This window comes from Crocodylus siamensis, chromosome 1 (assembly GCF_052110815.1).
Source record: "Crocodylus siamensis isolate JL-2025a chromosome 1, ASM5211081v1, whole genome shotgun sequence".
NCBI classification, from domain to species: Eukaryota; Metazoa; Chordata; order Crocodylia; family Crocodylidae; genus Crocodylus; species Crocodylus siamensis.
Genome location: NC_143395.1, coordinates 183,271,125 through 183,287,977, shown reverse-complemented (window position 1 = coordinate 183,287,977; position 16,853 = coordinate 183,271,125). Strand labels below are relative to the sequence as shown.

The window sequence follows — 16,853 nt, the reverse complement described above, 5'->3', positions numbered from 1 at the left end:
ACCCAAACTCTCTGTTTTGTGTTCCCGTTTTGCCCTGCTTGAACCCCCAGTTCTGACTTCTCCACAGCACTTCTGACACTTACAATAGGATGCTGTGGGCTAAGCGCTGCTTGATTTAAAGAAGAATATGACATGGCTTAATGCCTCGTGATTCTTCCACAAGCATTCAGTCCTAATCAACCTCAGTAATGATTGGTAGGTCTGGCACTGGGCCTCCAATGCTGATTCCATTAGCCCTGGTATAAAACATGCTAGTCTACCAACACGGGGATCTCAGAATCTGGGTTTTCACTCTGCAAAACTTTTCAGACATGGAAATCCATTACCATTTGTTTGCTTTGCACCATCACAACCGATCTATCCATTCTTTGACAAACAGTGGGCACATCTACATGAGACGCTTACTGTGCAGTAGCCTAATAACACTATTCAGTAGTGTGTTGGTCAAAAACATGCTAATATGCGCCATTTTATTAAGTTACTGCACAGTAAGCATCACAAAAAAACCCGTGTGCTGGTGCTACTGCATAGTAACTGTAGTTACTGTGCATTTCGTTAGAATTTCATTAAGCAAGTACTAACTAAATGAACATGTAGACACGCAGTGTCATCTTGAAAATCATACTTAAAACAGTCGTCTTCTATTTCCCATGCCAATTATAAACCCTTAGATTTTTTTTATTTTTAAAACTTCTCTTTATTCTTTCTGCTGTTCCTTTACCTTTTGTTTTGCTTTAGCTCAGACAATGAAAATAAAATTGGATTGCTTTCACTTTCCTTCAGAGTCTTTAAAATCGCAGTGTTCAAAATTGCAACTCCTACATGGTAATAATTATTGTATAGCAGTTGTTGAAATATATTTTTTTTTACTAGATCCTTAGAAACTCTTAGAGTTGAGCTGATCCTTTGTAAAATGTCAGGTCAAATCTGTGTTGGCCATGTCCCATTAATCTTGTATTGTAACCATAAAAACATAAAAAAAAAAAATCACTAGTATTTGGAGCATTATGTCTCCCTCCTGCCATAGCAAGGACCTTAGATTCTAAGGGCAAGTGTTGCACTGAAATGGAGGTGCTACTGCTCTTTGTGTTCTCTTAGCAGAAGTGGCTGGACTTTGAGGAAATGAGTAAAAATAAGGCCCCATTGGTTAAGCCTATAGCAAGAGGCAAAGCAAACCAGTGAGTCTCAAACTCTTTTGGGTGGTGTTCCCCTCATTAATTGGTTAAACTCTGTTGTATACCCCTATAATCCTGTGTTATGGATGATAAAAAGGTAACACTTTATATCATTAAGCCACACTATCTAAACTGGAAAGCTGTTCTTTGCTTTTAATTTTTTTCCCCTTTTCCTCCATTTATATTTCGTCTTTCTTCTTCTGCTCTCACATTCCTTCCTTTCACATACCCTGTAGAAGTTCAGTGTATACCCTCAGGGGAAACTGTACCCCAGATTGTGAAACTCTAAAGAAAGCCCTTATCAGAGGTTCAGACTTAGAAAACACAAATACCCCGCAGGAAAGGGAGAAGGACTATGGAAGGGGTTTTTAGGAAAATTATGTACCTCAATAAGCAGCTGATCTCCATTTTGAAAATTCTGGCTCCCACAATCCTTTCCCACTCAGGAAAAAGATCTTCTCTACATGAATTGAGATCCAAGGCGAAACAGGTCTAAGGTAAAACCCTGGCTTCTACTAAAGTTAATGGCAAAGCTCCCACTGACTTCACCAGGGTTGTGATCTCACCCAGCGCCACTCAAAAAGGAATTGCTACCATCTCTGCTATATAAAGGGACTGAAGTTTTCAGTCCTACTTCTGTCCCAACTAATGTCATGTGTTCTGGGACAGCACACTGCTCTAGCTGGCCAGGACATTCTCTAGAACTCAAGTTATAATGGGTTATATTTAAACATGGTCTGTTTTTCATGAGCCCTATTGCCTTTCTTAGGGCCTAATTTTTAAATAAGCAAAAGAAAATGAGATGAATGGAGAAGTGCCATCACAACTGTGCAGCTAATCTGCACACGCTGATTTTTTTTGCGAAGTCTTAGTTGCTCTAATAAAAGGTATCGTCTCTGAACCAAGAGTTTTAGAGTTTTGCATTTCAATATTGCAACTGTGCACACAAATCAGGTTTTAACACCAGTCTCCTAATTTGGTTAAGCAGTCATAGTAATTCCACGTAAAAAAAAAAAAAAAAAAAAAAAAAATCGGGCATGCAATTGTGTACAACCAAGGGCTTCTGATGCTTTGAGAAATCAAGACTTATTTTCTCTAGGTAATCGAAATCGAGCCCTGTCAGTGATTTTTGAGAGGATATTCAGATATTTTCAAGCAGCCATTACCCTGCATTGGAGTGACCTGGTTATTGCCCATGTGCACGGAAGATCCATCACACGAGCATCATAGAACTCCTTATTTGTGATGGTGATGTTGCATCTAAAACACAGCTAGACGGGGGAAAAATGGACATTCCTAAACCAAGTCACATTGTAGCAGTAATGTATTTACAGCTACACTTACCACATAATCCAGGACACCAAGACCATAGTTGCCTCATTGAATGAGTTAAAAAAGCGAATCAAATCTTCCCCTTCACGGCCGAGCTTTTTCAAAGCCACTCCAAGAACCAGAGCAAAAAGTACCAATCCCAGAATGTTCATCCCTTCAATCTCTCTGCCAATAGGAACCTGGGGTGAAAAAATTAAACAGTGTGTTTCTCAGATGTCATATTGGGGCGTGGAGCGAATAACGTCAACCATGTATTTTATTTTGTCATTTGATGAGTCAAAAATCAGTTTGTATCATGTCTCCTCAGGAAAGAACACAAACCCCATGGCTACTCAAGTACTCTCGAAGAGCAAGTATGAGCCATAGCTACTTACTCAGCTCTACTGCTGCTACCAAACAACATTAGAGTCTGAAGGAGGCACTAAAAGTTACTCATATCTATTCTGCTTCTTTCGATAAATCATTAATATAAGGCCATTTGTTTTCTATGGGTACTTTTTTTGTAGATTGTTCCTCACTTTTTTGAGAAATATTTCTATCAGGAAGAAAACACAAGAAAAGCCATTTGGTGTTTAGGGAGGGAAAAGTAGAAAACAGTGAAAAGGTGCTTAATGTGTCTTTCACCATGAACAAAGGCAGGCTGAGGCACAGCAGATGAAACACATGCTCCACTTTCCCAGAAATAATGCAGCTAATTGGTGTGAGTTAGAGGATAAAACACTAACCTCAATTTTCATCTAAGAGTTCACAATGTGCTGACAAGCCCACCCTGCTGATCTTTTGCAGCTCCTTCTCCCAGAAAAGCCGAGGACTCATTTAATGAATTAACAAAATTGGTTCCGACTGACTGCTCTCGTGACGTAATAAAAATAGAATCATTTTGACAAACCCTGTTTTCCCTTTGGCAGTACATGCTTAAATGTCCCAAATTTTTATTTTACTTGGATGAGCTTATGCAACAGATTAGATAGATGATTTAGAGAAGCTTCAGGCCTTGGGGATGTTGAAGTAGACGCTGGCTCAACACAAGAAAGATAAATATATTCTCAGATAAAAGTTTAAAATGTACAACAAACACTGTACAAAAGTTCAGAACACCAATTTACTTCAATAAAACCGTTATTACATTATTGTCCTAGAGAAAAGTGTAGGGCTGAACTGATAGTTTCCAATTGCCTCTTTATAACTGGAAACAGAAATAAAGTGTTATCTACAAGTCATTAAAACATCAATTACATACAAGAAAATATAAGCAGGAAACACAAATTGTTAAGAGTTCATGAATACACCAATTGAGCACCTGGGCATTTCAAACTGAAAAATTAGTAGATTTCATATCTCATCTTTCACAATCACTGCCCACTCTATTCTAACTTATTCCTAAGTATTGGACTTAAAACTTGAAGGATGGGGAATTTACCTGGGACAAAAATGTTGGGACACAGTTTCTTTCAAAATTAAATAAACTATGAAAAGACTATATTATCTCCAAACACAACAACATATGGTGCTTTTCTGCATGTCCAAGGTTTAGTATCATCAATATTTTGTCCCCTTTAGTTCTGTAAGTTTCAAACACCTTAAAAGACCTAAAAGTTTCTCATGTTGAAAAGGTAACTAGAAAATTGGACTTCCTTACTCATGTATTACATGGTGTCCGACACCATCCGCTGGTCCCGCGACATCTACGTGGAGCACATCACGGGCCACCGCCAATACATTGACCCCTCTAGACCAGCTGCCGCCGGACCGGACCTGGAGGACACCGCTGCCTGAACCGCCCCCCCCCCCCCCCCCCCCCCCCCGCTTCGTGTCGAGAGGACCCCCACCCAAAGAGGACCCCTGCGATCGGACTTTATGGACTGAGACGCTCTCTCCGAGCCACTTCCTTCAACATCGCAGACCACTGTAACGGGTATGTGTGTATCTATCTACCTCCTTTCCCTCTAAGCGTCGCGACCCCCCCCCCTTCCCTTCCCCCTTCCACATCCCCCCACCCCCAGGCTTAGTTGGCTAACATTGTATGGTATGTAACCTAGTCGCATTCCCCGCCTCTCCCCCATCCCTCGATTGTTAGTCCCTCGCTCGGGCACTTTGTATTTCCATCTCAACTTTGTCATCTTTTTCCTGGATTCCCCATCCAAAACATCTACTAATAAAAGTCAATCTGTCTGCGTATGAGACATCAGCAGGGGCAGATCCAGAGGGGGTACAGTGGTATGATTGCACTGTCATTTTAAACCACACTCTGGAAGCACCAGCAACTCCAAGTCCCAGAAGTAAGTAAGAATCCCCCCCATCCCTTTCCCTCTATGTTCAGCAGCATGTTCCCTCCTCTCCCATCAGCCTCCTCCCCTACTGACTGCTGCTGCTGTCTCCAGATGGCTTTGGGATAAGAAAAGCTTCAGATCCACTCCTACCAGGCCAGGCTGCACAGAGAGTCAGGCTCAGCCTAGAACTGGGGCACAGTAGCAGCAGGTGGGTTCCTTCTCCTTTTCCAGTCCTCCCTGTTATTCTCTGCCAGCCTGGGAGCAGGCTCAGGGAAACAGAACCTGCCTGCTACCACTGCTGCTGTCCCTGGCTGAGCATGTACAGCCCAGCTGGAGGAGGGCAGGAGCAGCTCTGGAGCTCCCCCCACCTGAAGGCAGCTGGGGACAGAAGTGGTGGGCAGGGGAGGAGGAAAACAGGAGGGAAGGAAAAGGCAAAGGAGTGCTGAGAGAGCAGTTGGGAAGATTCCTACCTGATTCAGGGACATAAAAAAGTCCCCAGCTGCTGCTCCCGTGGCATAGTTTTTCTGTCGAGGACGGGAAGTGAAGGTGGGAGCAGGGGTGAAGCACCCCCTGCAGCACTGGTCACTGTCTCATATACCCCTTTACAAAAATCCCAGATCCACACATGGACATTAAGGGGCTATATGCTTTTTTATTTTTTATTTTTGTTGGTAATGCAGATCCAAAATTGTTCTGAGAGATTCTAGTCTGCCTTGCAGCACCAGCAGCTGAATTATTAAGAACTTTCCAATTATTTCCTGGAGAACCCATATTTTCTAGTGTTGATGCACAAATCAAAAAGAATCCAACTTGATTCATAAATCCTGGATTGAGTTGATCATTCAAGCAGTAAAAACAGAGATTGTCAATACCATTGGTCAAAAATCTTCTACTGGAATTTGTTTGCATAAGAAAATGCCATTTTTTTCAAAATAAAAATCAGTTCTAATGGTCAAGTATTATTGTAAGCCAAGTATATTTAACCTGGGCATTATTAGAAGACAAACAAAATTCCATGGTGCTACCATATTTTTCAGTCATTTTCCAAAACTTTACACCCATTCTGTTAGAGATTTCTTTATCATGTTGAATGTTTAAATCAAGTGATTTTTAGCAGAGTCTAATGGGCCCCTCCATTCCTGGCCAGTTCAAATTTGGACCCTCACAATTCCTACTAGAACCAGTCCTTTCAGTCAGTTCACTAAAATGTCTGTTGTACTCTAACAGCAGTGCATTGCTTCTAAGGAACTGCCAAACAGAGAGCAGCATTATAGGCATGAAACAAAACAAGAAAGGCTTTCATGAGAACTTTGTTCCATGCTAAACTACAAGGCTTCTATCATGTTGTCTTAATTTATGCACTAGTGGAAACATTATTGACCTCCTCTGTTTCTCACATCTCTCTGAAGAGCCTGGTATAGTTTAGCACACTGAACACAATTTATCTCACCGAAAGGGGCTATAGACATTCAGGCCAGTTACATATTTGCATAAAATTAAACATTAAGGAAAGTGGCAGGTGCACAATGTGATGTAGACAAGAAGTATTCAATTAAAAGTATTATTGGTATCATTTATACTTGGAACAGTGGCTCTCAATCTTCGTAGACTCAGGGCACTCCGCATCAGACTCAAGGCATCCTTTGGAAAATTCCAGCTCTTGTCACTCATTTCTTGACTACAGAAAAAAGTAAGAGAGCAACTCTTCTGTTCCAAAGACCTCAGAAAAACTACAATAGGTCAGAGTGTTTTTGACACTCTAGATTCCTATTTTGAAATCTCTGGGTTTATCTTGTGAATCACGTATAGGTATTTGCAAATCTACCACTTGGCCATGTTACCCTGGTTAACAATCAATATTATAGGAGCATCCAGGGATATCAGTCATGGGCCCCATTATGTTAAGCAGTACTGGGAATGGAACAAGAAGCCAGTGCCAGCCCTAGAGAGCGGGCAATCAGACAGGACTCAAGAGTAAAACAACAAAAAATGGGCTGGACATAAGAGCAGATGACAACAAAACAAACACAACTTTGGAGAAACACGGATGTCTCAGCTCCCCGCAAGCATAATCAAGAGATAATACAGAGCCTGATCTGGTGCCTAACCCAATGAGGAGCTTTCCATTGAGTTCAGTGGACTTTGGAAAAGCCAAGAATGCAATTAATATCAGAGCATAAATGAGCAAAAGAAAAAAGACTGCTCTGTTTTAAATCAAATATTTCATATTTTGATGACAAAGATTACTGCTCTCCAGTATGCAATGCATCACCTTCATACTTTCCCCCCATGGAATCCATGTTGGTATCACCTTGATACCACTCCTAAAATGTTACCTGAAAACCACTTCATCTTTGTGCAACATTAAAATTATTATGGTTACCATCCACACACAACGAAACCACACTGAAATTCAGTTTTGCAAACTAACAGGCTACCATGTTTTGTTTAGTTAGATCACTCATATCTAGAGAACTTGGAGTGCCCACTAGATTTAAAAACTATCAATCCTGCTATAGTTCAAACAATTGGAAAAAACCCATAAGCAATGGGTGGAAGGGAAATCTTCAGAAGTAGTCATTGGCAATAACAACTAGATTTAAGTGTCAGACCAGGAATAATTCACAGTGTCCTAGAGTTGCACACTGTTCAGTCAAATAAGAGCTGTGGAAGGTATAAAAAGAAAATAGAAAAGAATTCCATACTTTCAGTTGCCAAAAGATACATTCAAATTTGCTAAGAAAGAATCAAAGCTCTGACAGTACACTGCAAAATGTCCTTTATGGCCATCTCTGAATGTAACAGGCATGGTAAGCCATGCCTATGCAGCTCAGTAGCGTTTTGACCTACGGTGGAACTTAGCTTGACAGTGAAAATTACCACTAATATCTTGCTTTGCTCCTCATTTGTACAGCTTAAGTTATTAGTCATTCCATTGTTCATGTGAATAAAGGTACATGTATAAGTGTAGAGAGAAAGGGATGAATAAAGTCTTTAGTGGCATGACAGTTTAGGGCTGAACTGCCTGCAGAGATAACATGTTAGAGGAGAAAGCGATCCTTTGAAATCACATTATCTTTGACCACTCACTGCCCACCTGCAGTGTGTCAAGTAAGGTGCTTCAGAGCTGAATTAATGCCATCCTATAGGAACGGTGAAAGTGTAACACATTAGCCAAAACCAGTGGCGATGCACGGGGGTGCATGTGCAGCCCCTGAGAGCGCTGGTGCACCCCCTGACCAGCCACGCTCACCGCTTAGACGATGGGCGGAGGAGCAGGCGAGAGCAGCAGTGCCCCCCCGGCAAGCACCGGTTGGGGAGTGGAGCACCATTGCGCTCCCAGAAGCAGCTGCAGCCACTCCCGGAAGTGGTTGCAGCAATTGGCTGTCCCGTGATTGGCCATGGGGGACACCCCCCCGGTCACTGGGGGACATGTGCCCCTCCTGACTGAGGTGGCACCAGTCACCCATGGCCAAAACCCAGGGAGTCCTGCAGCACATGGACTTCCTTTTACTGAGCCCATCATAGTAGAATCATGACCCTGACTGCCACCTTAGAGCACTGAAGTAATTCCCATACACAACACACACCTTTTCCTCAAAATCAGGCCCCCAAAACTGGGGTACGTGTATTAAGTGGGGAAGCTGATTTTCTGGCTGGGGACGGAAGCACCCTGGTTTGATTGCTGCTCCATGGTGCAGCAGCTGTGGTATTACTATTCAGATGGCTGAGGGAGTCAAGTGTTCTTCACTCTACAGATCTTAACAATTGTCTCTCCTTTTTATTGGTCTTGTTGTTCCACTAAACAAAGCCAGCCTTTCTTGGGGAAATTCTGCTGTCTGCTTGTTGCTGCTAGTCTTTCTAATTCATACCCACTTTAATTTTGTAGCTCAAACTCTTTAGCCTTTTTCAAAATCATAGATCCAGTTTATGAACAGCGTAGACTGGTCTTCAGTAGCAGCTAAAGATCTGGCTTTAGTTATGCAGGAAAGGCAGGCTGAGTTAACTGAATATTAGGCTCTGTCCCTGCTCTATGCAAACATGTCTCTCAAAAAATCTTTAATGTATTTTGCCTTTCAAAACCAGGTGTGCTTTCTCTTTGGGGACATGCACGTATGAGATAATATGGTATCCATAATAATTTCAACAATGCTTTAAGGGCCTCTAATACACATGAAGCAACACAATCACTAAAGGATGCAGCAGAGCTCCAGTTTCTTATATTAATCTTAAAGTTTAAAATGAATAAGTTTAAAAGGAATTCCCACACCAATCCCTAATATGCACTCTCCTCCCCAAATCCCATGGAAAGGCAGGGGCTTAACTGTTGAAAATAAGCTAACTGTGTGCCAGGGGACACAGGCTCTCAGTTGCATGGGACTTTGCCTATAGAGAGGGGATTTCAAACATGATTATGACCAGAGTTCAGCCAGTAATAAGCACTTTTGCAATTCCCACCTTTCAGGTGAGAATGGGAACACAGCTAGGTACACGCTAAGCATGTTTGGAAATCCTACAAGCTGTCTTAAAAACAAAGCTCCTCAGCACCTGCACACCAGATGGAGCTCTGGCAACTCACAGATGTGTTTCTGTTTCATTTTACTTATAATATTTATCCCTGGAACTACATTTTAATCACCTTAAACTAGACACTGGATCAAATATAAACGCAACGAAGTTGTAATAGGGAAAATTCTCAACCAACCTACTGCCTTAAAGGTTACAGAGTAGGAAAAAAAGTAGGAAAAAAGCATTTCTCTCATATTATTAAAGAAAAGAGTCTAAGAAACTATGGAGTGAGAATTAACTGTCATAACTAAGGCACTCATTTAGGACTCATTGGTCTACCACAGATTTCCTGAATACCATATGGCAAGTCACTCTGCCTATGTGTGCCTCAGGTCTTGATATACAAAATGGAGATAGCAGCAGTCCCCTCTTTTACAGAGGTGTTATGAGGATAAACACATGAAAAACCACAGGATGCTTATGTATCTGGTTGCATAACATTTCTGAGCAAGAAAGGGATTGCCTTACCTTTTCAACTGTAACATTTCCAGCGGTAGTGTTTCTGGATACTATCTTATAGTCTGTTGCATACTGTGGGTAAGAAAAACACCACAAAGTTTTCCGTCTGTAAAATAACCCACATGACCAAATCTGTACGAGAATCTCATTTCACTATTGTAGGGTTAACATATGTATGATTTCGCAACACTGGCTGGATCTAGGGTAGGTTATTTATCAGGTTTTTAAACACGATTACCATAAACATAAAAGGTGGGAGAGGGTATAGAGAAGGGGGGCAACACATATGTGAATTAGACGCAACTGTATTCGCATATAAATGGGAGTTAATCCCAATTTATATCAGTGTAGTGGGGATGAGAATTGGGCCCATTTAAGGGACACTGCCAACCTGAATTCGACCTCATGTTTAAATGTTGTTTACAAAAGTAAAAAAAAACCAACCAAACCACAGACCAATGCAACTGCTTCCACTATGAAAACAGCTCTGCAGGCTAGGTGAAAGGCCAGATGCAAGATACAAAATGTATGGTAAACACTTCTTGTACACATGCAGTGTACAATGGTGTACAGAGTGTCTGGGAGCACAGACCTCCACTCCACCCCTTTCAAGCTGACACTGTGCCTATAGACCCAAGAGCTGCCATCTCATTTTCACAATAGGTTTCCTATAAAACACCTACTGCTTAAAACAAAATTGTTTTAAATGAAGAACCAGGACTTAAATTTTCTAAGCCAATCTCTACCTGGGGACAGGGATGGAGCTTTGCTGGCATTTCAGCCAGGTGTTATGACTGCAAATTGATTAGAATTATTTCAGAAGTGTGCAGCAACGGCTTGGCTAGTTAAGATAAATGACAGTCAGCAGAGATGCTCTAAGGCAGGGGTGGGCAAAATGCAGCCCATAGGCTGCATGTGGCCTGCCAGGCCATTCTATCCAGCCCACAGGGCCCCTAAAAAATTTGGAAAATTAATATTTATTTGCCCCCGGCTCCTTGTCATGTGGCCCCTGATGGCTTCCCAAAACTCAGTAAGCAGCGCCCCACACAAAACAACTGCCCGTCCTTGCTCTAAGGGGCTGCAGTGCATCCTAGCACCAGCTCAGTGTACCTACGTTCTATTTGAAGGGCTCACAGCCTAAGAGATGCCACCCAAAACCCAGAAATTTCAGCCTTTGAGATGATCTGTAAGCTGCCGAGAGATGTCAAAACTATGAATTAAAACACATAAGGCCACAAATGAATTTTGATGCCTAAATTAAACTCACTGTAGGGGCAAGGCTGTTAATTTTTATTTTGTATAGAATAGAAAAATAATTTAAATTACTGTGAATTGTCAAGGACAGCACAAAGGGAAGTAAGATTTTCCCCACTGAAGCCTTGAGCATAGACTACTTAGGCATTTGAGTAAGGAGCTTCCCAAGTTACATTATTGCTGTCATATCCATTTTCATTTCATCCATTATACCGACTTGCCCTGTTTGATATTTTTATATGCTTCTTGCTTTCATAGCAAAAAAGGTTCAGTGGAACTAACAATGGTTATATTTCAGCTCAGATAACTAAAATAATTGTCCTGTCTTAGGGCAACTCCTTTAGCAATGTCCATCCTTTACATGCATCCAAAATTACATCTACCAATAGCTTCTCCAAAATATACAGTTCATATCCATCTAATTTAATTCAGCCTATACCATCTGGCGCTAATGTACTATCATATTTAGCTTGCAGCACAGCATATCAGAAGTCTGACTGACCTGTGTCTGAGGCAAGTCATATAATGAAAGGCATGACATTAAAGCCAGCAACAAGTAAAACTCTTCTCTGCCCACACAGCCCTTAGGTCTTTAGCTTTGTCCAATCCAAGATTAGTTCCACGCTGTTAACTACAGGCCACACAAACAGCTGTTCATTACACATATTTTAGCCACAATGTAGACCCTATATCCTCACAAGCTGGGATTTTCAAGGACACCTAAGGCAAGAAGACACTGAGTTTCCATGGATTCAGTAGTACAAACTAAATGCTTAGGTTATCTTCCACACTTTTAAAAATTCCAGTCACTGCAATTGTCGTTTTTATATTTATCATATGTGTTTATTTACAGTGACGCATCTCAAGGTTCATTATGAGAAACAAGGCGGCATTTGGCACTTCTGCGGAGTACATCACATTTTTCAAAGTCACCTGAGTCTTACCCAGTGGTGGCCTTACGGTTGTTTGGGGCCCCGGGCAAGAGAGTAATTTGGGGTCCCTTAGAGGTATGTACTCAGTTATATTAACCCACCACAGTTGTGTTGTGGATCTTTTTAATATTTTTGGGGGGAAATCAAATAAATAGTCAAGTGTTAAAATGCCAATAGAGCCACTTCCTTAAAAAACTTCACTCCCTCAAAAATTTGGGCCCCCTAAAGTGTGGGGCCTGGGGTGGCCACCCGGTTTGCCCTCCCCTAAGGCCGCTACTGTCTTACCGATCGAAAAGCTGCAGCAACAAGGTTTGATGGAAACAGGTTTCTGTAACAGAACAAACAAACATATAAGTTATAAAATGAGGGCAACTTGGAGAAAACAATAGCAAAGGCAAATATTTTGGCATTAAAGTGTAGTATGTTACAGTAGCTCCCACTACTTTTATGCCTACATGGAGTTACTTTCTTCATTGTAGAATAGCATACAGCTGAATTTAAGTTAAATTAATACAAAACCTTTGAGGCAATTAGTTTTGTTACAGCAAGAACATCACAGAAATGTTTAATTGACAAAAATGCACCTTAGAGGTGTGCTGTTCCAGGAATCTGCTTCCCTAAAATCCAAACATAAAACATGACAAATGCTAAAGACAGTTCCTGTCTGCAGCAATCAAACAGTTAAAAATCCTGGGTGTAAACAGATGCAACTCTTGTGACAACCTATACTCCAGATTCAACCATGCCTCGCTTTACTACTGGGCACACCTACATGAGACGCTTACTGCGCAGTAGCCTAATAACACTGCACAATAGCATGCTGATAAAAAACTGTGGAAATAACCTACTGCACAGTGTTATTAGGCTATTGTGCAGTAAATAAAGTTACTGTGCATTCAGCTAGTACTTCATTAAGGAAGTACTAAACAAAATGCGCAGTACCTATGGTGCAGTAATGAAAATGTAGATGCACTCACTGTAGTGTAAACTGCATGTCAGGTTTGGAAAGAGAGTAAAATACGTTTTAATTTTGGCACTCAAGAGTGTAGGTGCATGTACGTGAAACAAAGCAAGATAATAGGAAAAGCAGCTGGCTAAGCATGTAAGAATAAGCTACTCCTCTGTTACATTTTATACCTGCCCAAATTGTTTTTACAGTTACACTTCATTTCTGTTCTCTCAGCAGATAAATAACCTACAGAAGGTCAAGTCTACACAAGCTACCCAGTTTGAACCTGCTTTCTGATTAGTTGCTTGACACCTTTCTTTCTGGGATGTTATATGGAAATCAGAATAGCTATCTGCATCAGATCCGTGGTCCATCTAGACCACTGTCCTGTCTCTGACAGTGGCCAGTACCAGATGCTCAGTCTAGAGAAGGGTTTAAGTAACCTCCTAATTCCTAATGGTTAGAAACTGTCTTAAGCCCTGGAGTATTATGTTTAGCATCTCTTTCAATATGCACACGAGCAATTGCTACATGCAACATATTTTTGTTATCTAGCTCCTCTTTGCATTGGATGAAAGCCTTAGCATTAACAACATACTGTGGCAGTGAGTTCCAAAGCTGTGTTGCAAAGTATTTTCTTTTATTGTTTGGCATTCACAAGCTTTTAATTTCACTAAGTGTTCCCCTGGATCCTCTGCATGCTGAATGAAACCTCATAGTCTCCCTCCTCTAGACTGTACACTATTTTATGTACTTTTATCATGTCTCCTTTACTCATTTCCTTTCCAAAACAAACAAGTCCAACCTTTTCATTGTCTCTTTGTGTAGGAAACTTTCTATTTTCATTGGTCTTTTCTGTGCCCTATCTAATTCTGTAATCTTTTTATTGGAGTGACCATACAAAATATTTCAGAAAATCCTAGACCGCTGGTTTATCCAGTAAAATCCTAATGCTTTCAGTATTATTCTATATCCTGGTCTCCATGTCTCTTAATATCTTGCCAACTTCTTTGACCTAAGGTTAATAACTTTTCATGGTTGTTAGTTTCCATACCCAGTTGTATCAGTTAACCATCTGTGTACAATAAGGGTTTTTGTTAGACCTAAGCCTAAAGCCACAGTGAAAGCTAGGGCTTGTGTTGTACAGGAGGTCAAATCCAGAAGATCACAATGGCTTTAAGATAATTTGTGACTTTCTCTTCACCAAGAACATTTGTAAATTGTTTACCAGATAAAACTTCAATGATGGTGTATTTAAAATGGTGACACAGGATGTTTCTAGGTCTCCTCTTCCTTAACAACCTATCTACACTCTGCCAATGTAAGAGGTTCAGCTGTAGGCTAAGGCCTGATACAGATATTATATTTTTACTGGTGTGAGTGATTAGAAACCAGTGTACCCCTGTAACAGAACAGAAGTTCAGCGCACAGACTAGTTTAAAAATGGTGGAACCCAGCCAGAGGCACGGGGGAAGGAGGGGCTGCCATCATGAAAATCTCTCTCCCTTTCTCCCTCCTTCCCCGTCTGTGCTTTGGGACACCACAACTTCACACCTCTGTTTGCAGCTCCTTTTGTTCCCCCCATTTGCAGGCTCTTTTACTGGGTTTTTTTGCAGTCTCCACATTTTTTGCAGGGATCGGGCTTTTTCATGGGAGACCTACCAAATTCACAGTGTCTGTGAAAATGGAGAATTTGGTAGGTCCCCATCTATGATGCCAGCCACACTCAATAGGTGCTATTATAGCATCCAGCCATTAGGTGGTGGGGGGGGAGGCAGTTTGCATTGAGCAAACAGCAAGATGGGATTAAACCAACTGGGAGACCAAGTAAATGGTTGTCTCAAGTGTAACTTGTTTCACTTTCACTATAGAGTAAAGTCATCTTACGGCACGGTAAATGTGTTATGTGTCTGCACCCTTACTGTTAGCCTGATCTTTCACCTCTTTGCAAATGATCATTTTGAAGTAAAGTTTTAGAAATAAGTTTGTTCTCTGGTTCAATGTTATGAAGAACTGCTCACAACTGGCTTGATCCTATGGGGAAGTTTGAGACAGCTAACACATAGCACACTTAGCCCTCCCAAGTTACTCCCATGGCATCAGGAGCTCAGATGGAGAATGGCAGAGCTCATCTCTTAGGACAGGACCAGGAGTCAGAGCTTGTGGGCAAATATTGTCAAAGGGTCTATTTCTGGCCAGGTCATTTAAAAACTTTGCTAATTCAATATATCAGTAATTGGCATGACATTTTACAATGTAGTTATGCTAACAAAACCCCTTGTTGTGGATGCAAGTGTCATGGCAAAAAGTGCTGTATAGCCTACTGCTCTTAATGAACAGCTAAAAGCTCTGCATGCTTATAATATAATGCTTATATCTATAATATAACTACATCTTATACATCTATAACTGCATCGACACAAGAAAGGCTTGCCACTTCAGCTCAGCCTGTCTGGCTGTACAGGGAAACTTTTAAGTATAGAGAAGCCAATTAAAGGCAGCTTATCCTATCTGCTCTGCAGATTGGTTTTATTTACAGAGTTCCCTTATCCAGCTGCAGCACATGGACTTTCTCACAGCCTTGGTGATACTGTAAAGTACATAAACTTTCACAGAAGAGCCAGGCTGTGTTAACTCTTTCAACTCTCTATTGCTTTAGTAAGCAGTATTGGAAGTACAATGGGCATAGCAGGGCTTATCAAATGTCAGGAATGGGGATGTTTTGTTCCTTAAAGCTCAGACTGCACAACATAACTTCAACATGAGAAGAATGCGTGACGAACTCTTGCACAAAATGTAGCAAACACTTCAGGATCCAGCACGTTCCAATGGATAATGCTGTCAGAAAATGTACAGGTTATCCCTTTGTGCTGACTGTGTGTTTCTATCACAGATCACATCCATCACGATCAGCAAAGCACAGCTAAGACACCATGGAAAGCCAGACACAATTCTGTCATTACGAGTCAATGTCCACTGTGCCCCCAGTTGAGAATGGAAACTTCAAAACAAACAAAGCGCAGATATGGATCCTGTCTGTGTGTGTCAGCATAAAGAGCAAGTGAATGCATAATTGCACTTGACAAGTCAAATGTAGGTATTGGACCATACTTTTCCTAAACTATTTTTGCACACTTCCATGGGTCTTTGTGAAATAAATAATCCCTCAGTTTGTCCATATAGTGCCTTACAAATGAGGTAATTATCATTTTCCCTCATTTCCAGATACAGAAATCAAGTTACAACGGAGACATGAAGTCCCCAAGGTCACCCAGCCAGCATGTGCCAAAACAAGGAGTCAAATCCAGGTCTTGAGAATACCTGTTCAGAACTGTACCAGTAGGTACTACCCACACTGCCTCCCTAGAAGTATTTTTTACACAGAATTTCTACTTGTGATATAATCACAAAACAGGCACACTTTGAAAAATTCAATTAATCAATCGACAACAAGTAAAATCTGCTTAAACACCTAAAAAAAACAGTCCTGCCTAACTTCACCCAGCAAATCAGTGCCACATCATAAAAGCATACAACATAAAGTAGTAGGGCTGAAAGGGACCTCTAGAAGTCATCTAGTCCAACTTGTCCCCTGAGGCAAGATCACTCCTATCCAAACCATCCTAAACAATCCATAATGTAAACTCTACATAAGACTACTGCCAAGCCTGTAGATCTAGGAATAAAGCTTGGGTCTCACATATCTTAGTCCATTCTGGCTGCATCTACACATGCAATTAATGAAAGCAATAAACTCTGGAGCAGTTTGAGCTAGAGTAAACTACTCCCAGGTGCAGCATCTACATGTGCACCCAGGACAGCAGTAATCTGAGCTGAGGTGGAGCAGGCTTGGGCAGGCAAGAGGCAAAGGGGCCAGCCCTGGGCTCTGGGTGGCAGCATTGCAGGGTGGAAG

At 41.3% G+C, this 16,853-nt stretch overlaps 1 protein-coding gene across 1 annotated transcript in view; it reads right to left on the bottom strand.

Annotated features, from left to right (window-relative positions):
* Positions 1-16,853, bottom strand: part of SLC1A4 (solute carrier family 1 member 4) — a 49,805-nt gene that overhangs the window by 21,025 nt on the left and 11,927 nt on the right. Inside the window, exons 2-4 of the mRNA XM_090050688.1 lie at positions 12,277-12,319; positions 9,815-9,877; positions 2,520-2,686 (exon numbers count right to left, since the gene is read on the bottom strand). Coding sequence (XP_089906814.1) covers positions 2,520-2,686; positions 9,815-9,877; positions 12,277-12,319 — 273 coding nt within the window. The remainder of the gene's footprint in view (positions 1-2,519; positions 2,687-9,814; positions 9,878-12,276; positions 12,320-16,853) is intronic.